Source organism: Mustela lutreola, chromosome 9, assembly GCF_030435805.1.
Source record: "Mustela lutreola isolate mMusLut2 chromosome 9, mMusLut2.pri, whole genome shotgun sequence".
In the NCBI taxonomy this organism is placed as follows: Eukaryota; Metazoa; Chordata; class Mammalia; order Carnivora; family Mustelidae; genus Mustela; species Mustela lutreola.
In genome coordinates this window covers 41344674-41371309 of record NC_081298.1, presented here as the reverse complement: position 1 = coordinate 41371309, position 26636 = coordinate 41344674, and the positions used below count along the sequence as shown (strand labels likewise).

At 40.6% G+C, this 26636-nt stretch overlaps 1 protein-coding gene across 4 annotated transcripts in view; it reads left to right on the top strand.

The window, feature by feature from the left end:
• KIF16B (kinesin family member 16B) overlaps nucleotides 1-26636 on the top strand; it is a 279324-nt gene that overhangs the window by 126368 nt on the left and 126320 nt on the right. For all 4 annotated transcript variants that reach the window (XM_059134083.1, XM_059134082.1, XM_059134084.1 and 1 more), the window contains exons 13-15: nucleotides 12048-12167; nucleotides 13029-13080; nucleotides 14820-14957. In XM_059134083.1, the coding sequence (XP_058990066.1) occupies nucleotides 12048-12167; nucleotides 13029-13080; nucleotides 14820-14957 (310 nt within the window). The remainder of the gene's footprint in view (nucleotides 1-12047; nucleotides 12168-13028; nucleotides 13081-14819; nucleotides 14958-26636) is intronic.

The following is a 26636-nucleotide window of genomic DNA, read 5'->3' as shown; positions in this document are numbered from 1 at the left end:
GCAGCCAAACCTAACATCACAGCGTCATTCGCCTCACCACATCTCATCACACGGGCATTTTATCATCTCACATCATCACGAGAAGGGTGAATGCAGTACAGTAAGATATTTTGAGAAAGCCCACATTCTTATAACTTTTACTACAGCATGTTGTTATAATTATTATTTTATTACTGTTGTTAACTCTTACCATGCCTATTTCATAAATTAAATTATATCACAGTTACAGGTATATAGGGAAAAACATAGTATACATAGGGTTTGGTACCATCTGCAGTTCCAGGCATCCACAGGGGTCTTGGAATACATCCCCTACAGATGCAGAGGGGACTACCATACATTGCCCAAAGGAAGAAAGCAAGCTCTGTTACTCACGATGTTGGTAGAGAGGCCCGTTAGTTTTCTGTGGCACTGTGTGTCATTTACCTGCCTGCTGAGCTGAGTTACTAAGTGGAACTCTGGAGAAAGCAAACGCAATACAGGACTAAACCCTCAAGCCTGTCAGTGTCCAGCTGGGCCAGTGGAGTTAATTTTGCTACAGCTCTGAAAGTCTATGTAAATTCCTCATGGGCAATGAATTTTTTTGGAATAAATATTACCCAGAATAACTCTGTCCATGTACCAAGACCTTGAAATTTTGGGGTTAAACAGACATGCTAGTTGTGAATTTCATGGTATTTGTTTGCCTTTTTTGGATAATGCTAATTATTTAAGATAGTGGAGGGTAGCAAAGGTATAGATGTTAATGGTATTGCTACTATCTGTAATACTGATAAGTACAGATAGATAAGTCTGCTTAAAGATAGATTGATACATAGATATAGCTATTATATGTTTCTATAGTAGATATATCTTTACATTATAACACTGATAGAGATCCAGATCTAGAGACAGCAAAATAGAGGTATAGATAACATCTAAAAGGGTATCTGTTTTACTCACTCATTTATCCCCAGCAGAGACTAGTACCTGGCAGCTAGCAGTTCATTAAATATTAGTTGAATGAGTTGCAGAAGCAGCCAGCTGGAGGGTGAGGGTCAATAAATGGTAGCACTTGATAAATCCTCAATGTGCAACCAGAGCAGAGGTGTCAGTCATATGGGGGAATATAGAAAATTATGGCACAATCCTGGATATGAAATACCTGGGAGCTTAAAAAATACCCATGCCTGGGCCTGCATCTGAGATGCTCATCTAAAGGGACCACTACAGGGCACAGGCATGGTGCTTTTAAAAAACTCCTTGGGTGATTTCTTGGTCTAGTAACGAAATGCAGATCTTAACATCACTAGTGTGTATTTGACAGAGATCTACGTGATTAGGCTAGTTAACTGTAGTCATTGCAGGGGAAGGGTTCACTGCAGACCTGAGTAGGCTGTAAGTGTTTCCCAGGGTGAGGGGAGAGATGGGTTAAGAGTCAGATAGAGGAAAAGACTTCAGGGTTCTCCCAAGCAGACATTCCGAAGCAAAGGCTGGGAGGTGGGTATGAGCGTGATATTTCCTGTTGATAAGAAACAAGAGTACGCCAGCTCTCCAAGACCAAAACTTAAGGCAGATGTCACGGTGAAGCTTTCTAGGTTACAACATCCCATTTAATGCGACCCTTTCATTTAGCTTTCTAACCTGTGTTCGAGTTCATGTTATAGGAAATGCCCTTGTAGAACCTTCTAGTGAACCCTCCTAAGTATTTTGGGCTTCCATTTAGGTCAAATATACTAAAGTACTTGAGATCACAAGATCCTGCTCTACTTAAAAAGTCTAGTTAAATATTAATGTGGGGAAATTTGCTCTTGCATATTTTCACATGTAATTTCTTTAATTGGTATTATGCATTTTGCATAATTTAAATACCAACATCTGGGTGATTTGCTCAGCCAGCAGAGGACTGTTTCCTCAGAAAGATCGACACAGCATCGTCTCTGAACTGCCTGCCAAGAGTTAGCTGTTTGGCGTTTAAATAAAAAATGTTTTCTGCAGTGCAAAGTGTAGTGGAAATTGAACTGCCCCAAGAGTTTCTGTTCATTAAAAGAACAATATTAATTGTATTTACTGTTAGGGGCTGACTGCCAGTAATGCCAGAAAGTTTAGGTTTGTTAGCACCATTGTGTAGGTCGTGGCCAGATTCTGCTCTTCCTGTTTCTGCCCTGGTGAGTCTGGGACTGTTCATCATCTGTTCTAAATGTGTTTCTTTTGACTACAGGTACTTTAATGTGGATTGTTTCAAAGTCCTGTAGGAAGCAAAGCTTCTCATTCCTACCTTAACTTTCATGATGTAATAGAGGCCAGTCTGCTCTCAACGTCGTCATGTTTGGTAGACATGTGTTGCACACTTCTTGAATTATGATGATAGTCTTTTAGAATCAGACCTTTACATTTAAGCAAGACTCCCTTATAAGCTTGACTTATTCTGGCCATTTTTTTTTGCATATTTTTATATATTAATTCATTGAATTTTAAAGACAATTTAATGAGGATTATGTGAGAAAACCAAAGGCTTAACATACTTAACATTGTTTTTCAAAATGTTGAGTATATATATATATATTTTTTTTAAAATTCTGGCCATTTTAAGTATTCTTTTGATGTTTGAGAACTCCTTTTTCCTAGCAAGGAGCATTAAAAAAAAAAAAAGGACTAGTCAGAGACTGTCTCAGCCCCAAGATCAGAGATCATGATACTGTTAAGTAGTTTGGCTCTCATGGACCCCCTTCTGATCTCTCTTTCTTTGGGGATGACTTAATATCCTAGATCCACTGTTGCTTTCTGGAAGGGTAGATGCACCAGAAATGTAATTTGGGGGGACTTGAGTGCTCTGAAAATAGTAAGCCAGGTGGAGTGATATAGTATGGACCTGGAAGTAAGGGAATGCGGTTGAGAGGGCATAAGCTTTATCTGAGTGGGGACCTTCTCCACCTAACTCACTGATGTCTTGCTTCTGAGACAGCAGGCAGCATGTGTGATAAGAGCTGATTGAAGGGGGGGGAGCAAGACATAAAGATGTCAGGGGAGAACTTCCAGGCAGAAAGAACAGCAGGTGCAGGGGCCCTGCAGTGGGAATGAGGAGGCCATTATGGTTGGAGCATTGTTCATTAAGTGCAGAGTGGAGGGGGATATGGTTGGACAGGTGCATAGGGACCAGATGAAGTGAGATATGTGGGTTATTTTATTTTAAATTCTTGGGAAACTGTTGTAGGGTTTTATTCCTGACTTCTTGAAGTTTTGAAAAGGTGGATCTGGCTGTAATATGCAGAATAGATTGTAGGGTGGCAAGAGAGGAAACAGAAGGACCAATTGGAGGACGTCAGAGACTCCAGGCGGGATATGGTGTCTGTCAGACCAGATCAGTAGTAGCAGTGGAGATGGAAAATTGTGGATGATTCAGACTTTTTTTGTGCAGGTAGAGTTGATGGACCAGTGATGGTCTAATTAGGAGATTTGAGGCAAAGAGAAGGACCAACGGTGGCTCCTAGCCTGACCCACTTGATTCTTTCTTTCCTTTTCAAGCCATAGATTCCTAATTCTGCCTTCCCACCTGAACCTCATCCTTCTGGGAACTTCGTTCTGATTAAGGCTGATTGCCAGTGCTGCCTTGATTGTAGTCTGTGGTATCTGCCAGACCTTTTCAGTTATAGTAGATTTCCAGTCCTTCATTAACTTCTACAGACTATTTTTCCCCCCATGCACACACACGTGTGTGTGTAAATCAGATTTTAGTTCAAAGAGTATAATTAGTAGAGCTCTCATAAGAAGGATTACATGTTACCAATAGCTTTGTAGGATCATAGAACATGCTATTAACCAGCAGATATATTTTTATCCACTTTTCTCTCATATGCTGTTTGGGAACACAGAAAAAGTAAAAAATTATTTACCAGAGGAATGTGAAGATTCTTCCCCCTTTTCATCAGAGCTTACTCAGGTTGCATGAACAGAGCGTAAAGGAAGACAGGATGATAGTTGAGGCAGTTGACCAGTATAACTTCATTGATTTCCTGGTAATCTTGGCAACTGCTCCCTTTCTCTGTTAGATGGACAGATTTCTTTCTATGTGTGGAAGAATGTATAAGAAAGAGTAGCTTCTGGTGAATGTCAGCTTGTGGTGTACTTTGAGGATTTCAGAGCTAATTAATTTGTGTTGCTAATGACTTTATCATTTTTACATTATACCAGCAACATGTAAATTACTTGCAAACACTTGCCAGTCAAATTGGTGAGTGATTTTTAACTCAAGTCACCAATATCCACTTGCTGAGCTGTCTGCAAAGTCTTACTAGTAAATGTCAGGATTTTTTTTTTCTGGCAATAAAAATCTTAGGGATATTTATCAGATTTTTGCAGCTCTTGCAAACTCTCCAGTTTCCTTATTTCTCATTAAGAGAATATGTGAAAGGGTTGAGAAAGATGTCTTAACTGTTTAGTCCATCTAAACTGATTTAGTCCATCTAAACTGTCATGGAGTGCATCTGTCCCTACAATGTCAACCAAGTTGTCCCTTCCTTTCTAATCCCACTTCCCCTTTTTCCCTCTCTTCCTACATCCTTAACAGATTCATCTTCTGAAGTATCAACCAGTTCCTGTTTTCAAAATTCTCCATGGCTTCCCAGTTTCTGAATCAAATAATGACCCATCTGCCTGGCTTTCCAGTCCATTTTTTTCCCCCAGGCTTAGCTGTTAAACTGGATTTCCAGGGGTCCCTTATATAGATACGCATGTTTTCTGCTCCCATGTCCTTACTCAAGAAGTCCTCCAAACCTGGGTACCCCTATTTTCTTCCTTTTTATAGCCTGCTGAAATCCTAGTCTTTAAAGAGGCGTTTGAAGATGACATCACAGTTTCAAAGATAGGCGGAAATCATAAAAAGCAAAGCAAGCATCCCATGCTGTTGCAGAAATACTGCTGTGACTCCTAATAGGAAGCAGATGACAAAGTCCTGAGCTGGCTGCCAAGGAAAAGGGAAGGTTGTAATAGAGTGTGTTCCTAAGCCTGTACATGAGATGCTCAGGAAACCCTCCCTGAAACCCTCTAACCTGGGGACATAGCAACTGATTTTCCTCTCCTTTTGAGGGACCACAGAAGTGGCTGATGGTGGCAACTGGGAAGGTGTGAAGAGAAGAACTGATTCTCTTTGTAAGTGAAGACCTGGTGAAACAATGAGTCTGAGAGCAGTCTTCCCTGTAGGAGTGGGCCCTCTTCTCGAGCAGGAGGAAAGAACTCAGTAGAGGCTATTTCATGACCTTTGTTGAAAAAAAGGCAGAGCTCTGGCATTCAAACAGAGCCTTTAGGGTGCTTTGGTTGAGATTTGGCTGTCTGTCATTACATCTGGCTAGAGAAAAGTGGATAGAATGCAGACGACTTTGTTTTCGAACCTGACAAGATCACAGGTATGGTGGGATGAGAGTCAAGGAGTTTCCCATTCATGTGTTAGAGCATACAGATTTTCTGGATACTTAAGCATACACAAGTTGTGAGAAAAAAGTAGGGTAATTATAAAAACATGATTGCAGTGAGGGATAGGTAGAAAGATGGACAGACAACAAAAAGGAAAAAATGGAATATAGCATGCAAAGGACAAAGGTCCAGATATAGATGAAAACATACCTTAAGGGGTAGAATGGCATTCTTTACAATTGTTTCATTCTGTGGAACAAGTTAGTGAGAAATGTGAAGTCAATAAACAGAAATGATGATGATAAAAAGCAGAATGAGATGAGGGGGAGAAGGGAGATTGCAGACCTAGAGAAAGATTTTGAGGTCCAAAACAACATCGGTACAGGACTAATAAATAAAATTGGAAATACCAAGGGAAAGAACAGATGCCATTGAAATCAAATTACTGAAAGAATAAAGGCTTAATAATCTCAGTGAACCCAAATGAAATAATCAAGATATTAAGTACTGAGAAGCTAAAAGATAAAGAAGACAAAGACAGTGTAATATAAGGATAATTGGCATCCCTGAAATAAGCAGTCAGCAAATGAAACAAAATGCAGTAGAAAACAAGGCAATTTTCCTGAAATGAAAAAATAAAAAAAAGAACTGGGTCTGCAAATTAGTATCAGATTCCAAGAAAATTTGGAGTACAGAAGGTTCAATACTGAGATCTATCCTCATTAAGCTATTGAATTTCAGAGATAAAGGAAAAGTTCTTCAGATCCCCTGGGCAGAAAACCAGATTGTCTGCCATGGACTCAAAGTCAGTCTAACCTTCTATTTTCTTAGAGCAGTGTTCAGTTTCTGAAGATAGTGGAGACATTTGTTCAGCATTCTGAGAGAAAAGAAGTATGACACAACTGTGGCCCAGACTGACAACAGCTAAGACGTCATTCAGGTGTGAGGGCAGGAGGCAGGTATTTCCAAACATGTACAGACTTGACTAACAGTGCTTAAAATCAAAACACATATGATGAATATATACACGCCATGCTCATGAACCTCTAAATATGCTTTATGACATTTTAACTTAGAAGGATATTTTAGGAAATATCTCTTGTAGTGAAGGCACATTTGGTTGAAATTCAACAAATACTTCAGTTTCTTTTCTTTTTATTAAATTTATATAAAATTGCATGCAGTTTTCTTAAATGAAAAAGTAGCTTTGCTAGAAGATCATTTTATTTTTTATTAGTTTTCCTGTTTGCCTGACTTCCTCCCTCCTTTTCATACCCACAGTGGGCATGTGCTCTAGGGGGACCATGCCATTCCCTCTCATCTTCTGCTACATGTTGTAGTCAAGTTGGCAGAAATTAAATACACTTTATATGTGTGTCAACTCTGCAGAATTCCACTAGTTAGTGAAACATGTAATTCACCATAGACTACCTTTCCACAAAAAGATTCTGACATGTAATTTTTGACTTATCAAAAAAAAAAAAATCACTGCCTCCCCAGTACCTCTCCATGCCAGATAATAAGCACTTACTGAGTGACTGCTGTTTGCCCCGTGCAGCTGGGTTCACCTCACATAACACAATCAGTATGAGGAAACACAGTTTCTGCTCTTGGGGAGTTCTTCATTTCAGTGGGGCAAATGGGTTCCCCGTTTTCCCAATTTCCCAAGTAGGATCCAGCTCTCAGGTAGGCTTCTCAAAAGGGAAAAATTGGTTTTTGTTGTTGATAAGTTTTTGTGTTGTTTTTCAGTTATTCATGTATTCAGGAAAGCTGCTGCCTTGTGTTAGAAAGTGCTAGATACTGAGGATATGGTTGTGATTAAGAGGCGTAGAATCTCTGCTCCATCTGATAAGCAAGTATGGTGGTTATGTGGGGCGCTCCCAGTGCGCCAAGCCCTTGTGTGGGCTTCCCCCCTGGAATCTGGGCAGCCCTGCCTGCAACTCACCTGAACCACTGGAATGTGCCAGAAGTGATACAGTGAGCGTCACAGCACTGGACACATGTTTCAGGTTCAGAAACCGAAGAAAAACATATTGAACATATTATTTACAAATGTCACAAACTCAATGTTTAAAATAAGCTGATGCTGTGTTTTGACACTTTTAGTCAGGCTATAGTTTCCTTTTTATACAGATATTGATTGCCAAAAGCTTTGTTTCAATACAAAATATGTGCAGATATAATATATAATATAATATAATATAATATAATATAATATAAATATATATATGTTACCACTTTCTTTGGGACCCAGTGAACCTAGCATTGGGGGTGGGATGGCCGATTCTGCAATGTTAAATATTCCATCTTATCAAAGAGGTGTTTCATAAATTATGTATAACAGTAGATGCCACTTAATAAATATTTTATACGTGATAGATATTTTTGTCTGAAATTACTTTTTCACTTGAGCAATGATTTAAACCCTCGTTTTTAGTTTTATGAGGTGACACTTTTATAATATCGTGTAGTGAATGCAGCTTGAATGTCATAGAGCTTTAGTGCAGCATTAATCATAAATTCATCTGCCCCCACTCCCAATCCTGGAAAACTTTCTCTTAATTCAGGTTTTACCCATTCAGCATATGGAAGTGTATGTGAGAACATGCTGGGTGTGTATGTGGGGGAGAGCATAGGGGGACAAGTAATGCTTTTGACCTAGTGGCTCCAAAGTTATGAATTTCAAATGATTTTCAAAGTCTGTGAGACTTATTTCAAGGAAGGAAAAAAAAAAGTGTTTTTCAGTGGTTAAAAAAAAAAAAGAATATGAGACTAAACTGGGATGTAGTCCAAAACAATTTTTCTAGTTTGAGTGGGAGCTATTAGAACTTAAAACGTTGGCTTTTTCTTGGGTTATTGTCCACTTTTATGCAGAAAAAGAATACATATGGCTCTGGACTTATGAGAACAGTCACTGTCCTTTTCACATGGACCTAGAGGCCTGGAACATTGTTTGGCAGGTGGCTACCTACCATGCATGCAGTGCTGTCACAGTTCAGAGCCACCAGACCTTCCAGTGAGGACACTATTTTATGAAATGGAACTGTGTTATTAAATTCTCCACTCTAACATATATCTTAAAAACAAAAACAAAAACAAAAACAAAAAACACATACTTTGCACTTCTGCTTGAATTCTACAGGCAGAGAAAAAGTACAAGTTCTCCCAAGACCTGAGAGGTAGGAGTAGAGGCTGGTTTATTTCAAGTACTCGTTTAGCTAAGATTTGCGAGGGCCTTGGTATACTAAATCAGGTTTACTGAAGTCTCCGACCTGGAAGCCTGAGATTCTGAGCCCGGAAACAGGAGCCCGGCTGATAAGAGGAGTAATTGAAGAACAATGACACGCTTCATTTCCTTTTCTTGAATCTAAGTTATGCATTGGTCATTTTCTCTGCATATCTATTTAATGGTTGTTAAATTGAATTGCTTTATTTCAAGTGGTGATTTTTATTTTTTAAATTTTTTTGGCATTTCATTCTGTCACCCTCTTGCATGACTGCAGCTCTGCAGTGTGTGTTTGAGACACAAATGTCTGCAGAGATGAAGACCTGGAGGGACTTCTCTTTAGTGCCCATCCCCTCAATGTCTTAAGAGCTCCCTTGTCTGCAAGGTTGTGAAGTTCTGAGTCCTTCACCTAGAAGATAACATTGTTTTAATATTTAAATGACACAGAGTATATTGATTCATTCTAGGAATATGAGGCATACTTAATTATGTCTCAGGCAGTTCTCACATTGGGGATCTAGAGCTGTGCCCTGGTTACTGTGTCCATTACAGGGGTTGGGGTTGGGAAGAGATTTGCTACGAGTGTCTCTACTTGGAGCCTGGTTAGTAGCTTGGAACTTGCTTCCCTATTGGTCATCTCATACCTAAAATCCCAGAGCATAATGTGCTGTGGGATCTGACTCAGTCTAAACTCAGCATAGCCCAACTTCATGGCTGGAATTTTCACCTTCAGTCTTTGGAATTTATCTCAGCTTGTCTAGAAGCCTGATTTTATAGCTCTTTTGTCTTGGTACAGGTAGATGGGCCTGATGTTAAGACAAAGGCCCAAGGTCCCTTGCCTGACCAGTGCTATTAACCCTCCTTCCTTCATTTCTCTAAACTTCAAGTATCTGCTCATCCTTTCATTCATTTGACAAATATTCAGCAGTTACTATGTCAGACATGAAATTAGAGACCGGGTTATATTCTAATTTGGACAAAGTAATAAGCTTATATATAATGTCATATAGTGGTAATTGCTAAGGAGGGAAATGAATCAGATAAAGGAGTTTATGATTACTATTTTGTATGGGTGATGGGGAAGGTGACTTTTGAGTTGAGGGCCAAGTTTGAGTGTGTGTGTGTGTGTGTGTGTGTATGTGTTTGATCATTCTTCTCAACTAGGGCTGATTTTGTTCCCCAGGGTACATTTGCCAGTATCTGGAGACTCTTTGGTTGTCACAACTTGGGGCAAGAGGTAGAGTGTTACTGGTGTCTAGTGGGTATGCCGTTTGGGGTGTACCAAATTGAACACAACCCGGGGGAGTGTTGAAAGCAAAGAACTTGTATTATGTGTTCTCAGTAAGAGACCTGGAGAGAGTGCTCAAAACACTGTCTCCCCATGGGGTTAGTACAGGAAGCTTTTGTTCAGTGTATTAGGGGACAGAGGCAGGGAGCTTGCATTTCGTTCAGTTGTGCATGCCTGGTGTGTCAGCATGCAAGTACGTACATCTCATGTTCAGCAGTGGTGGAAAACTCCACCTATAGGAGGAGATCCCAGCATTAGTGAGCTAAAGGTAACTTTAGGACAACTCGGGGGTTTCTATACAGCTCAAGAGGTCCTAGCTCCAATCTGACCCAAACTGGCATATGGAAGGGGCTATCAGGCAGGACCCTCCTGGCAAGGGACTGTCAGGTCAAACACTTAGCGGGCGTCTCCATGGCTAGAACTCTTGGTTCTGCAAAACAAAACACAGTCCTTCCTAATTTTTTCCCTCCCTCTCTTCTTTTCTTCTGGTAGCTTTCCGCCGTCTTATTTGCGTAACTTCCCATTGCATCCTAGCTAACAGGTGGAGGCCAGAGATGCCGCTAAGCCTGCTGCAGTGCATAAGACATCCTTGCATAATATAGAATCAGCTTATCTAAAATGTCAGTAGTGCCAAGGTCTGGAAACCCGGCTCAAGGGGAAGAGAATGAAGAGACAGTGACAGAAGAATCAGCAGCCACAGAAGCAGAAGGAACGATGCCTAGAGCCCTGAGGGGCAGATAGGCTGGCAAGTTTGAGCAATAGCGGGGAGCTTTCTGACTCCTACACAGGAGTGGGCAAGAGAGGGAGATGAGAACAGGAGGTCAGCAGGGGAGGAGGTCATGTAGAGCTTTGTAGAGGCTTATAAGGACTTGGGCTTTCATCTCTGTGAAATGGAAGGCCACAGAAAGGATTTGAGCAGAGGTGCAGCCTGCCTTCACGTTCCTCTGGCTGCTGAGTAGAGCACGTGCCACAGGGGGGCATCTTTGGTGGTAGCCTCGATTATTGTGGGTTTCCTGGTGAAAGACGATGGTGGTTGGGGCTCAAGAGGAACTTAGTACAGGTGGTTTGATGTTGTCGGATTGGGGGCATATTCTAAAGGGAGAGTCAACACTAAGCATGTAGGAATTTGAGAAAGGAGCAAAGTGTAATCATGGTTTTGGGTCTGAACAATTAGAAGGCAGGTTGGCATTCACTGAAATGGTATGGCGTGTCAATTTGGGAGGCTGGGGAAGTCAAGAGTTGGTTTTTCAACGTATTCGCTTTCAGCTGCCTGTTTAGTATCCCCACAGAATACGTGAGGTAAGTGAGCATATGTAGGCATGAGCGTGGGGTCAAGGGAGAGGACTGTCTAGAGGTTTAGATTTGAGTCATCAGCATATGGTTTGCAGGTGAAGTCCAGAGAGAGGATGTGGTCATCACGAGAGTGATGGTGGGTACTCTAGTCCCAAGGATGAAAGCCTGCATGGAGTGGGTTCCAGAGAGAGCAGGAGGGGAGGAATTGGAGAACCCACTAGCGTAGGAAAATGTTTGAAGGTGATTTCTTCCAAAGAGGCACAGAAAAATTGGTGGTAACTGGACATGCAGGACCAAGGGGGTTGGTTGGGGTGGGGGTTGGTGGCAGAAGATCTGTAGCACCTTGGTATGTGGGTGGGAATGACCTGTTAGGTAGTGGAACTTGCTGCAGGAGACAGAGACGGGGGTACTTCTGGAATAGGGGTCACTAATGCACAGGAGAGAGTTGCTCTGGGGAACATTCACAGTTTGGCCATAGTGACTGGTGAGAAGAGTCAGCAAATCAGGAGATCTCTAGACATTAAATGAAATAAAGATTATGAAGAGGCAGAACGATTACTTTGTAGTGCAATTGTCCTAGGACCTTTCCTAAGGAAGGTAAGGTTTGAGCTTGGCTTTGAAGAGATCATACTCATCAGGCCATAAGTTTACTTCATTTTATGTTGAGTTTTTATGTGTTTCAAGTTCACTTTACCTGCCATATGCCAGGATTCCAACACGAAGGTTTTCCATTTTTCTTGCAGCTTTTTTGATGAGAAATAAAAGTGTTCATTTTAACACCCAAAGAACACCTAATAAGAAGTTCTCTTTCCTCTGAGTAACCTTTTCCTTTTCTTTCCCTCCTAACTTCAGGAACAGACTCTAGCCCTTAGGAAAGAAGGGATTGGAGTTGTTCTGGATTCTGAACTGCCCCATTTGATTGGCATTGATGATGACCTTCTGAGTACTGGAATCATCTTATATCACTTGAAGGTAGAAACTGCTTAAGTGCGACATACAATTTCGTGTTCAGTTTCCTCTTCAGACACTAGCAAGGTTTATTTAATACTCTAGGTGTGTGAACACAGCTATTACATTAGAGAAATTCCCTTTGGGAATTTTCATCAGTTCACTGGTGTTCCGTGGAATTAGAAGTTCCCATGTTTATGGAGTTCTAAAGCTAAATGAAGATCCATTCACTTTGCCTTCCACTTTGTAGAATCAGTGAGAGGAAGGTAAGGAACAAAAAGGGAGACAGACCAAGGAAGGAAATTTGCAACCGCTACATGTCATTTTCTGGTCCCTTGGGTTAATTGTAAAGCGTGTCTCCTGCCTACATTATTGGGCCTGGTCCCAAACAGGCTGTTTGTGTAAGAGAACAGAATTAACCATGTTAGTATCAGCAGTTACCTCTGTAACCTTGACTTAATATCCTTTCTCTGATCCATGACTTAAGATGAGAACAGTATTACATTTGTGCTTTGTAGCCATGAACGACCCCTGGCCCGCGGTGCAGGGGGGCAGTTGCCAGAAAGGATTAGGAACACCATCAATGGGATTACCAGCATGGACAGATTATTAATACGTGCCAACCTATGATTTTTCCTTAAGCCTCAGGGTAGGAGCCAACCCATGACTGTGCCTTAAGCCTCGGGAGCTGTGTGGCCCTTTCCTGGACAGTGTGGGGTATGGCCATGGAGCCTTAGTGAACCGTCAATGCATTGGAGGCTGTGGCCGGCCCAGGACACTGCTCAGCCTGTTGGCCACCAGCTTGCTTGGGTTTAAGTGAAAAATAGAGAAACAGACCACTCCTCATGTTCTTCCTAATAAATTTTACTTGACTTTTCTTCCTAGGAAGGACAGACATATGTTGGTAGAGAAGATGCTTCAACAGAACAAGATATTGGTAAGAATCTTTATAATTTCCTCTTCCCAGTGATTTTTAAAAAGCATTTAATGAAGAATTTTCTTTTGAATGACATTAAAGTCATTAGGGAAAAAAAAAAACCTCTTTCTCAAATACAGTATTGATCAGTATGTGCATTTCTGTAATTTTGAACTCAATTCAAACAAGTGACACAGAACAATTAATTTAATGAATTAAGTAGAACTACACATCCCCCCCATATATATTCTGTATTCTGTCACAGCTTCAAAGAGTAATTTAAATTGTGGTGGGATAGTGATGGAAATATGCCAACAAACACAGAAAGCTTTCTTTCTTTTCAGAGAAAAGAAGAAAGGTATCATCTTCTCTCTGAAGATGAGATAAAGGTATCTGTTTTTGGTATCAAACACAGATACCAAAAGGTATCAGATGCCTTCATGGGAAGGATGTAGACACTTAACTGTATAGTGGTCATGGGGAGTAGGAATACACACGTGCACATGTATGGAGGTGTGACTTGTGGGTTTCCTGAAAGTCTTTGCTGAGGCACGCAGATGACTCCTGATTCAACCCTGGAGCAGAGTGAGGTCTTGTAGGCTTTGAAAGCATAACTTAGGGACCACTGCAGTGGTGGTGGGTGGTGTGTGTGTGTGTGTGTGTGTGTGTGTGTGTGTGTGTGTGTGAAGGTGGGCATTGGCAGGGGAAGAATTCTGTCCTCTCAGCTGTTTCTAGAATTGCTGGCATTCGACTTGCTCTCCTGCCAAGTGTAAGCTATTCATCAAGCCAAAGCTAGCGTAGTTCTACATGCTGAACTGTTTGCTGCAAAACCAGGTCCCAGAAGACCTCGGCTTCAGCTGTTCTTGAGTAGAACTAGGTGTCAAGCCTCTTCTTCTGATCGTTAAGTCGTGTGTTTGAGTGTTTGACCTTTGGGGTTGCTGTAAATGATGATGAGCGATAAGAAAACATGTTTTCTGTGCACAGAAAAGTTCAGTAGTACAGCTCTGTGGGGAGCAGTGGGAGCTACTGGATTTGTGCTTCTAAGAAGCTGGCCAAGAGCTGTGCCTAAAATCGTGTAGGTTTATTTGAACAGGCATTCATATCCGTGTCTGGTCACTCAGCAAGCGAGAATAACTCAGGATAGTCCTACTAGATTAGGTACACGTTAGTAGCCTCATGCTCTGAGAGGTCAGTGGAGGTCACGTGCTCTCAGATTTGACACAGGCTGTGGCAGTGTGCATCCCAGCACAGCTTGGAGGCTTCCTTAGGCCTGCCAAAATCCATGCCAGGCCAAGGTCACCTTTGGTTTCTGCTCCTGGAGTGCAGTGTCTGTAAGTGTGCAAGTTATAACAAGTCCTTGACCCACAGGGTTCTTTTGTTGTTTCTGTCTTACTGTGACCTTTGGGTGGCTGGTGGGGAAAATTTATTCAACATCTGAGTGACACAGTGATTTTCAAGAAGACAAATTACTCAACTCTTTTCTCTCTGAAGATGAGATAAATTAGCATGTGAGAACTTACTTCCTTACACAGGTGATGTCCAGGTCCTTTGAGGTAACCTTCAGAGGATACCTTCAGTTCTGTCAGTTGATGCCATGAACTCTTGAAATCCACTTTTCTCACCAAACATAAATGTTCATTTCACAATATTTACATGAAAGGGGAAGAGTATTCAATTATGGAGAAATACATAAAGGTTGGGAGTCATTGCACTAGATGACAAAGAAAACATCCTCTTTCTTTTATGTCTTTCCAACTTAGTTCTTCATGGCCTCGACTTGGAGAGTGAGCACTGCATCTTTGAAAATATTGGGGGAACGGTGACTCTGATACCCCTGAGCGGGTCTCAGTGCTCCGTAAATGGCGTTCAGATCATGGAGGCCACACACCTAAATCAAGGTATCTGGTTTTTTGGTTTTCAGAGTTCTGTGCATATGTCATTGCTCTAGAATGAGTTGGCTACGTAATGGGGGCACTTGTGCATCTTGGAATTAATTGCTGATCAGTTATAAAAAAGATGAAGACTGTTTGCTTCATTATGCTGTTTCCTGTTTTGCTGGGGGACTTCTTTCTAATTCCAGTTATCTTATTGAATTAAACATGTACATAGTTGTCTTAAAAGTTACCACTGTTACAGAAATATGACTTGAAAGGATTTTTTTTAAGTTAAAAAAGCACCTTTAAATGCAAAAACCTTAACACTGTGCCTGATGTTAATAACTTTATTTATTACCCTATTTATATTCTTTTGTGAATAGCTGTAATTATAACATACATACAGGATCTGGTATCATGTCTTTTTTTGTTCTTTTGAAATTAATTTCAGTTTTATAGAAAATCTGCAGGTGTGGTACAAGGAACTTTTTAATTTCAAAAGCATTTGAAAGTTGATTGCTAACACCGTGCCCTGCCATCCCTGAATACTTTTGTGTTCATTTCCCTTAAACAATAGCATTCTCCTTTGTAATTACAATATAAACATCCAAATTAAGAAAATAACCCCGGTATACTCCTGCCATCTGATTCTTAGACACCCTTTGAGTTGTCGTCCTTTGTCCAGCAATGTCCGATGTGGGTCCAGGATTCAGTCTGGCATCATGTGTTGTATTTGATTGCCACACCTTTCTTGTCTCTTTCAGTCTAGAAGAGTCCCTTTGCTTTTCTCTGACTTGTAGGACTTTGGCAGGTGAAATATGTTGTAAAATGTCCCTTTGCATTAACGTGGCATCTGTCCAATGCTTCCTCAAGGTGACACTTAATACTGTGCATTCTTGACAGGAATATCAGAGAAGTGATGCCCTGTTTTTCTCACATTGTTACTGAGTAGTTACTCACTTTGGTCATTTGATTAAAATGGAGCTTGCCAGTCTTCTTCACTGTGAAGCTCTCCTTTAGGACCTTCTTTTTATTAAGAAAGATATTGGGAAGGATATCGACATCATAAACATTCCATTCTTTATCATACTTTCACCCACTGGTTTTAGAATCCACGGATTTTGAGGGTTGTTGGTGGTTTTTCAGATGGTTGCCAATCGGTAATTTTTCTTCCTTCTATATTTATTAGTTGGATTTTTACTGTAAAAAAGAGCTTTCTCTTCTTGCCATTTATTTATTTAAATCAACAGGGTCACATGGCTTGCTATATTGCTTGGTAGGTTTTGGTCTAGTTCCATCATTATTTATTTTGATACCCAAATTGTCCCAGATTTGATGAATGGGAATCCCTCCAAGCTCACTTCTGTGTCCCTATGGCTTGTCCCAATCATCTGTGAGCCCTTCAAGACTTTCTGACACAGTAGGATATTCCAGGCTTATCTTCATGCTTTCCTGGAATCAGCCAGTTTTCCAAGGAGCCTTGGTTCATTTCAGTGGAGAGTGGGATTTAGAAACTAAGATCTAGGCACTTGGTGTGCTCCTGGCTGTTGTAGTGTTCCTGTTCCCAGGTCCTGTTGGCCAACAGAGTTAGGGGAAGTGTGGGTCTCTGTGTGTCTGTATAACACATACAACTATATTTATGTCTGTATCAATTTCAGTATTTCAGTACCTATTACGGCTGACCAGGCGTTCATCCCAGTACCTCTAATTCCAACCCAATGCATTCTTTCTAGTTTTTTCCTTTTTCCTATTTGTAGCTCTCGTTCCTGCTAGTGATGAACCTGACTTCCATTATGTAACCAGTGTTCTGTCACTTCTGTCCCCTCCCATTCAGGGACCCTCTTCTTTCTGCTCAGGCTGTGATATCCCATGCTGGGGCAACAGTGTCCTTACTCTTTCCTCCCATTTCCTTGCTCATGCCTACTTTGCTCAACCCTGCCTAATGGCTTTTATACTGAATCATGTAAGAAGGAAGGAAAGAAAGAAGTTGACATATCTTGAGCCCTTTCTTGGTATATTATACATAATCTCTATAATAACAGTTTTTCATGGTTATATACCATAATGTATCTGCTGTGACATAGAAATTGGGCAGATGGAGGAAACTGGACAGATGGAAAGCATATAGTTCATTGGTGCTAGCAAAGTCATGGGCAGAATTAGTTGCAAGGAGTTATCTCAGAAATGAAGGGCATGTAACTTGGACTAGGATGATCACGTTTTTTAGGAGGAGTATAGAATCCATTGAAGACATTCTAAAAAAAAACCAAAAACACCACCCATGCACCCACCACCGACTCATCCACACATCCACTGATCTCCACCTGTTCTTGTACTCTTATTATGTTTTAGTCTTAGGGTAAGCTGAACTTGGGAAACATTTAAGTGCCCTGGAGCTGGCCAGGAATGTCAGAGTTCAGCAGTACCGGGTGAGTAGCCCAAACCAGGGACACAGTGAGTGCCCAATGACGGTTACCAAAGCATTTTTTTTTCCTGCATTTTTGCAACCCAGACAAGGACTCTGTCAGTATGGGATGGGAGTAGCTGGTTCTTGCCAGACAGTAGAGTAATAGTCATGGTAAGAGCCCAGAAAGTGACTGTAATTGAGTGGTAGACAGGAGGTCAGTATATAGGACTTTTCAGTGGTCATGTCTGCTTGTGAATACATAGACCAGACCACCTGTTCGTTCTCTCTTAGGACCTCAGGTGGAGGTCCTGCTGCCATTCTCTAGGCAGCAGGGGAGGTGAGAGACGTGTCCCCTTGTCCAGTAAAGATCTCTGCATGCAGAGAAGGTTGACCTTATTATGATCACTCTGTGTTGTTACGAGGGACTTGTATTGGTTTTCAGTATCATTGTTAAGGTATGGGTAGAACTTTGGAATTCATTTTGATAGATTTAATTGTTTACTCCATCTGGGGTTGACCTAATTTAGTTTTTTTCCATATTGGCGTATCATTTATTAGAACTTTACCCTATCCTATATTGACCTCTCTTTTCAAGAAACTTACTTTATCAGAAATGAATGCTGAGACATAGCATCATGTCTATTTCTTGGCTTTCCACTTTGTTCCAGTGCTCTGTTTTTCTGCTTTTGTACCAGTATCACACAATTTTAATGCTTGTTGTTTTATAATATGCTTTTATTTGTATTCTTATCTGTGTGTTTTTTTGCTATCCATGCCTATTATTTTTTTTAAAGAAATTTTTAGAATCTTTTTATTTTTGTGCTAACATATCTTTTCAAAAGTTGGGTTTTAATTTCATGTGATTTGTTCACATTATAACAAATACATTTCCATCTTGGGATTTCTATTTATTTGATACATCTCTTTTATTTGAATTTTCATCAATTTCTTCCAGTGAAACTTTGGAAGTTTTTAATATGTGTTCTTATTGAACTGTGTTTATTCACACCTACAAAGTTAAAAATGGGGAGGAAAAATCTTTTCATTTCTGTAATAATCTATTTTGGGAATAGTATTGAAGATTTTTGAGAGCCTTTAGGGATATCGATTTAAAACCATACAGGGAAAGTGAGGCTCAGTCTATTCAGAGACCTCACTCTAGGACTTCTGTGTCTTGGGCATTGTTCCCCCAGATACCTCAAGTGCAGCCTGGGGTGTCTGTGGAGCCCCACAGAGGAAGGGATAGAGAATGGGTTATGGTTGGGATTATAACTGGGGGCATTGATTAGCTAAGCCGTGCGTGAATCCCAGATAGCCCACAAAGGTCAATGTTCTGCTGGGTCCACCCAGCTTTGTTGCCTGGCCCTCCACCTGTTTCCTCCTGTGCTTTCCCTGCTCTACCCACGACAGTCTGGAGCTTCTGGAGTTCACACCATTCACAGTCCTGGCCGCTGAGAAGGCTGAGGGGATGACCATGACCACCGCTTCTGCCATTCATGGGTTTAACAGTCTCCTCTGGATCCGCCAGGAAGCTAACTTTTATGTGTAATGGTGTTTCTGGGAGAAAAATCAGTCTTGAGTTCCAAACAACACACTGAAAAAGGAACTTTTAGAGTCCTTACTGTTTATCAGGGGAACTGCCTAGAACTTACTATTTAATATTGGGATTATCTTCTCTACCCTTTGTCCCTTATCCCCCCCCAAAGAAAAGATTATTAGCTTGTTTATTTAGTTCAAAGAATTTATGTATTATTCCTTTGTCATCTGCTTATGTAGCTATGATTATGTCTCTAATTCTCTTGTGGATTGAAGCACAGTAGGTATATAATAAATGTATTTCCTGTATGGTATTTTTATCAAGTGTTTTTTTATCTTAATTTTTTATCTTACCTGAAAGTCCATTTAAAAAGTATGCTTGTTTAGGTTAGTGATGATTGAAATGAAATTTTTGAGTTGTCCTAAGAAAGTAGTAGTGCTAATTGACATTTAAGGTTAATGGTCAAAATTTTCTTTTCCTGGGCTATCTTAATTGCTTTATTACCACGGTGCCATGATTTTGGCTTGAGTTCCTCTGGTGCTCTGCTGTGCTACAGACATAAAAATGCTATGTTCCAAAGTCTTAAAACACCTGTGCACTGCGTAAAAATGTCATTAACAAGTCTTAGGGTAGTGAAATGCAAGATGACTTTGTGTTTCAAGAAGTTACATGAAAAAAGCAAGACAATACCTTTTTAAAAAATGCACATACTTTAAGACTAGAAGATTCCAGCAAGTGAAGAACATGTCTAATCCTTCAAAAATTAGGGGTTAGACTTCTCTACTTAACATTTCTTTAGAGAGAGAGAGAGAGACAGTGTGTGTGCACACCAGAGGGGTTAGGGGCAAAGACAGAGGGAGATGGGGAGAAGCTTAAGCAGACTCCTGCTGAGCACAGAGCCTAACACAGGGTTCAGTCTCACAACCCTGAAATCAAAACATGAGTCAAAATCAAGATTTGGGTGCTTAACTGGCTAAGCACCCAGGGGCCCCAACAATTCTTAATTTTTGAGGATTATTAAAATGAGAACTGGAACATATTTTAAAGACACAAAGTATATATTATATTGATTTTGGTTATGAAAATATTTAATAAAAATAAAAAGAGGTGAATGGCACTAACACATGCCTACTTTAGAATGGTGTTAACCTCTGGAGAAGAAGGGGGAGTTTTTGATGGCAGACTACAAAAGAATTTTCAGCTATAGTTACAAGATTTTTTTTTTTTTAAATTTTTAGAGTAATAAGTATGAACAGGTGAGGGGAATGTAGAGGGGAGGAGAGAGAGAAAGACATACAGACAGATGGTATTTTTTTTTCCTTTAAAGATTTTATTTATTTATTCGACAGAGAGAGATCACAAATAGGCAGAGAGTTAGGCAGAGAGAGAGAGAGAGGAGGAAGCAGACTCCCTGCCAGCAGAGAGCCTGATGAGGGACTCGATCCCAGGACACTGAGAACACAACCTGACCCGAAGGCAGAAGCTTAACCCACTGAGCCACCCAGGTGCCCCAGACAGACAGTCTTAAGCAGGCTCCATGCTCAGTAAGTAAATAACATGTCTAATCCTCTGCTCAGTGCAGAGCCTGATGTGGGTCTTGATCCCACGACCCTGAGATCATGACCGGAGGTGAAATTAAGAATTGGATGCTTGAATGACAGATTAATCAAATGTAAGATTTGATTTTTTTAACGTAAAAAGCAAGACCACTGTGAAAAAGAGAAGAATATGGACTTCATTAAAAATATAGTAATAATTGGGTGGGCGCCTGGGTGGCTCAGTGGGTTAAAGTCTCTGCCTGCAGCTCGGGTCATGATCCCAGGGTCCTGGGATCGAGCCCTATATTGGGCTCTCTGCTCAACAGGGAGCCTGCTTCCTCCTCCTCTCTCTCTCTCTCTCTGCCTGCCTCTCTGCCTACTTGTGATCTCTGTCTGTCAAATAAATAAATAAAATCTTAAAAAAAAATATATATATATAGTAATAATTGGGAAACAGAATTAAGCATGGCAGTATATTCATACTCCAAAAATGACCTTGGCTTTTGCCCATGAAGCAGTTTAAGGAAAAGTATCAAGAACAGAGAATTCAGATGGATGTTAACCCAAATCACAATGATCTGACTGTAGTAACTCTACATTTGACTGGATTCTGGCTTTACCCTGTACTACCAACAGCTTCCTGTCTTTTCCCTGCCAGTTTCCAGTATTTGCTGATATTTGGTATTTAAACATCTCTTTTCATTAGCAAATTACTTTGTTTGGAAATGTGTTCGTTAGGCTGTCCCAATGAAAAGCACAGGTAGTAATTACCACTTCCTTATCTAGATCGCTTAAGATACTTGTGAATGTCAGCTAATAGGAGATTTACCTACATATAGAAGATTTTCACCATCACAGGGAAATTTTTTACCTGTATCTTCGAACAGCCTTACTTCTTTCAGATTGCATAAACAGTACTTCCCCTGCCTTAAATTACAGGAGTGTTTCCATATGATAACATCAGTAAAATAAAAAACCTTTGCCAGTACTGAGAGAATGAACTGTAATGACATATATAACATATGTTGCTGTAAGCCTGGTGTATGAAGCTTCTCTCCTCCTATTCTCTCAGTTCTTCCAGAAACTGTGCGTGGCTGTTGTAGCATTGCGTCTGCCTGTGCTCTTCAGTTGCCATGTTCTCTGGTGCTTGGCTTCCCTTACTCCCATGGTGCCACAGAATGATTGCACTGAATGATTTCATAGAATAATCGCATAGTGTGATTTGGTAGAAAGAGAGGCAATTGCTAGAGAAGAAAGCATGAATTTGACCAAGGTGTTTAAGGCCATAGGTCTTGAGCTGTTCTTGGTAAAGTTTTAGACCTTAGATTTTTCTTCTTCATTGTCTTCTTTTCCTCCACTCCCAATATGCTTACTATGAAATGGTGCAAAAATCAAGTGAGTTACAATTCAAAAAGTAGTTGAGCATTTTCTGTGCAATTCTAGGACCTATTCTCTCATGTTAATTATTCTTATTTTTGTCTTTTTCCTGTAAAATGTTATTTTACAGCTGGTAGTTGTTAAACGAGGTAATCAGTTTTCCTATTCATATCAGTGGACTCCCTTGGTCGTCTTGCGAGTTTGTCAGAGCCGTTGAATGTTCATCTTTCTTTTTCCACATGCTGCAAAAACTGCATCTGGGGACTTTACACCTAGGTGCATCTGAATGTGTTATGCTTCAGTGCCAAAATATATTTGCATCTATTCAGGCACTCAGAAAGAGGGAACAGGTGACTGTCTGGGGAGTGGAGCTGAGAAGGCTTTGATAAAATTTTCATTTGCTTTAGGGCTGCTGTGAGTTGTTCAGTGGCAAATTAAAAAAAAGAATTTTAGTGGAACCAGCAAGGGAAATGGATCTTCCAGCAGTTTAGCCAAGGCATGTAATGAACAAGAGTCCTTTTGAACACTACAGGCAGTCGGCAGATTTCGGTGGCTGGCCTCCCATTGAACTCACCTCTACTTGCTTATAAGCCCTTAAGATCATTAGATTTTTCCCTCACTTCAGTTTTTCACGAGTTGTACAGGTGATGCTGATGAATATTTAATGGGAGTTCTCACCCAAACCAATCACATTGAAGGTGGTTTTTTGGTGCCCAGATGTTGGTGTACACAATATCCAAATGTCAGTCTCTTTAAAGTCTTCTTCTCTTATTTGCTTCATCTTCTCTTATTAGATCAACACATCTATTTTTCATAATCTCTCTGTTCCTTTTTAGATGTTAAAACTTTGAACTTCACATCCCATAGGGAGGCTTGACACTGTGCCTTGGCATGGGTTTCTTGGCATTTACCCATTTTGGATCTTGGATCTTTGGATTTTCTTGAATCTGTAGGTTCATGTCTTTCTCCAGATTTGGGAATTTTTCAGACATTCTTTGTCTAAATATTTTGTTCTGCTCTGTTTTCTTCCTTCTCTTATTCTGGGGTTCCAGTTATGTGACTGATAAGTATTTCAGTATTGTTTCCACAGGTCCCCGAGGCTCTCTTTACTTATTTTTACCCGTTGGTAAACTTTTTTCTTTTTGCTTTTCAGATTAGGTCATTTCATTTGGTCTGTCTTCAAGTTTATGGACTCTTTCTCCGTCCTCTCCACCCTTCTACTGAGCCCATCCAATTTTGCTTGTTGTATTTTTTTTAGTTGTAATAATCGATTGCTTTTTATATCATTTATTTCTTGGTTAAAACATTTTACCTTTCAAGATTATTCTGCGTTTGAATATTTTTATAATAGCTGATTTAACATCTTTATCAAATATGTCCAACATCTCTGTGATCTCCACATAACATCTCTTGATTTTTTTTTTTTTTTTTTTTGCCATGCACATCGAGATTTTCCCAGTTCTTCATATGCTGAGTAATACTAGATTGCATCCTGGACATTTCTGATATTTTGTTATGAGACTCTGAGTCCTGTTGAAAACCTCTGGGAAACATTGATTTTGCTTTGTTTTGTTTTAGCAGACAGTGGACCTGGTTGGATTCAGACTATAAATTAGAATTAGCCTCCGTGGGCTGTGGTTCTGGCTTCAGTGCCAGTTCAGTTTTCAAAGGCTTTGTGCTATTCTGGTCTGCCCCATGTGTGTGCTACCCAAGAGTCAGTCTGGGACCCGAGCAGTGGTTTGTATCTTAGGTCAGTTCTTGAAGTCTTTGTGTGCTATTGAAGGTCAAATCTAAATGCTTCAATTCATAAACAATTCTGTGAGGTTGATTTCTTCAACTTCTCCTTCTTTGTCAACACTGAAGAGTCTTTCCTTTTCTGTCATCTGGCTAGAAATCTGAACCTGTCTAGTCCTCTTTCATGTTTCATGTTCTTCCTGCTCTTGTGCCCAAGTGGAAGTCAGTGGGCAGAGAGAGGAAGAAGCAACAAGGGTTTGCCCCACCCTCTAATTGGAGAGAGATTTCCCCCTTCCTTGTAAGTTTAGGCATCCCTCCAACCCCCACTATGTTGCTGTCAGGGAACCCTCTTGCTCCTCCTCCAACCTTCACTAGAAGGCATCTCCTGGAGTTCTCATTTGTGCTGATGTCAGCTTTTTTATTTCCTCCCAGCTAAGCTGGGGAACACCGGAGGGGGAAAGTGGTAAATTCCCCTTGCCCCGACCAGTGCTTCAGATCCCTGTCTTCTTCAGCCTGCCGACTACTCAGGGCCCTCAACCAGCTGCAGCCTGTATTCTCTTCACACTCTAGTGGCTTCCAGTGGGAGAGACAGGGCAGGGAGTGCTTATTCCATCTGGTGCAGAACTGAAACCCCTCTGCTGATGTGCTGTAGACTGCCAAAAAAGGAGAAACTTACCCAAAGCTGAATTCTGAAGTGGATGAGGTATCTTGTCATAATGGCCTGTGGTGGAGAAGTGACATACATGTGACGTAGACATACTTGACCAAAGTGCATAGTGAAGAAATGTCTGAAGCCTGGAAGGTAGGTGAGGTGGACGGGGCAGTGGGGGCCAGGGCTGCTGAGTCATTCATAGTGGGTGTGTAGTAGGACATGGGAACCACAGACTGGACACTGTGCGGTAGGCGCACAATGTGGTTGCTGAAGTGAAGGACGGTGCAGTGTGTATGTAGCCCAAGGGAGCTTGGAGATGGGCAGTAACAAAAGGGACAAATGGAGGTAAGAGACCATTATTGCTTAGAGAGAAGGGAAATGTTTTGGAAGAACTGTTTTGGAAGGAACAATAAAATATTGACAGCTTGGAGTGTGTAGGAGGCTAGAACTGAATAGTTGAGCTTGTTACTAACAGAATAAGTGGAGTTGTTGGTAACAAAGACTATGAAACAAAGTAAAGTTACTAATAGCTTGACCACTTAGTATAATGCCTTCCATTCAGTACCTTAGAATTTGCCATTTTATGATCTACTGTCTGGAATCACCCTCTACTTATTTCATACACTTTCTGCATTTTCTTTCAGAAGGATGAGACTTGTTCCATATACTCTTTTTTATTTCCCCAGAGGCTTTCAGAAGAAAAAAATTCCGTTCCCATGTATGCCACCCCCACCCCCATCCTAACATTTATTGGGGGATGGGACTAGAGCATCTTAGAATTTTCCACAGCTCCAGGTTCAGCACGTGCACACAGTTGGGCAAATAATTCTTGATGGATTATTTGGCTGGAAACCTCAATAACAAAGACTGAAAATCGATTTACTTTCTTTTCCAGAGTCTCACAATCCAGGTTTGCAATTTTTACTTTACCAAGAGTAAACAAGAGTTTAAGTGATTTATCTAAAACAAGAAATTGTAAATCCATATTTGAATTACAAATGCTGAAAGGGACGGGACGGGGCCAATGTGGCTTTTTGGGAAGGTATCATGTGTATTTATATCCTTCACAAACACCAGCAGAGGACCTGAGGGCGTGCTTTGACACTGACGTCTGCTACCCTTGATGCTGAGTGCCTGTCACTCTTCCAAGCCAGCTGTGAACCCCAAGCCATGTGTCCTGTTTGAATTCATTAGTATTCATATGAAATTTTCTTACCACAAGTACCATGTCAGATCTTAATCTTCCCCATCTCTCTGCCCAAAGCCATTTTGAGTTAGAGAAAAATTACTATAAGTCAGGTGTCTGAAATAATAACACCAATGTCATAAGAGTCCAAGGCCTTTGAGCATATTAAGTAATGTGTTCTCAAGGTCTGGCATGCATTAGTGGAAATTAGTCCTTCTCTTTATCGGGTCCTCCGATGGTGCCATCATCATAGCTTATTTTAATACAAGTATTTTGCAGATGTTTTAAATCCAAAGGAAAATTATCCCTTATAAGCACATTTTAAGAACTTCACCCATCCTGGGTGCCTGGGTGGCTCAGTGGGCTAAAGCCTCTGCCTTTGGCTCAGGTCATGATCCCAGGGTCCTGGGATTGAGCCCCACATCAGGCTCTCTGCTCCGTGGGGAGCCTGCTTCCTCCTCTCTCTCTCTGCCTGCCTCTCTGCCTACTTGTGATCTCTGTCTGTCAAATAAATAAATAACATCTTAAAAAAAAGATTAAAAAAAAAAAAGAACTTCACCCATCTTGCTTCACCCCAACCTACATCTCAGTACCATTCTAGAAAATTATGTTCCCAGGCAGAGCTTCGCTTTTCTGGTGATTATACCCAAAATGAAAACCTCTCTCACCAGGCATGCTTTAATAGTGTGTTGTAGCCTGTCTGTATGTATGGGGGGTGGGATGGGGCTTTCTAAAATGATTAAATTCAGAATTTAGAGCTTGAAGCAGAATGTCACAAGGCCCCGTATTTTCCAGCCTCTAAACTCATATCACATTGGACCATTCACTTTTGGGAATACAGTTTTCTTATAGGTTTCCGTTAATTATAACCCAGAATTAATTAATTTGTACACTGTCACCTCAGAAATATTCATATGACAGCATTTAATAGGAAAAAAAAGAGTTGATTTACTTGTGCAGTTAGCAGAATTAGAAAATCTCACATAAAATTTGAGGAGGGTAATTAATAGTGACATTAATGATTTTTGTCACTATACTCCTTGGAAATCCCTAGAAATGTTTACATGTTTAGTTTCATTTTCAGTGTACTGAAATACTGAAGCAGAAAATCTATGAAATCAGCATCCAGTGATTTCATTCACGGAGATTTAAGTGACTTTTTGTGGGGGGGGGTTGTTAACAAGTGCCTCTGAGTCCTCTTTTACAATGTCATTTCCTTTCCATTTCCTTTAAAGACCATCTGGAATTTGTCTACCTTGTGGTATTTAACAG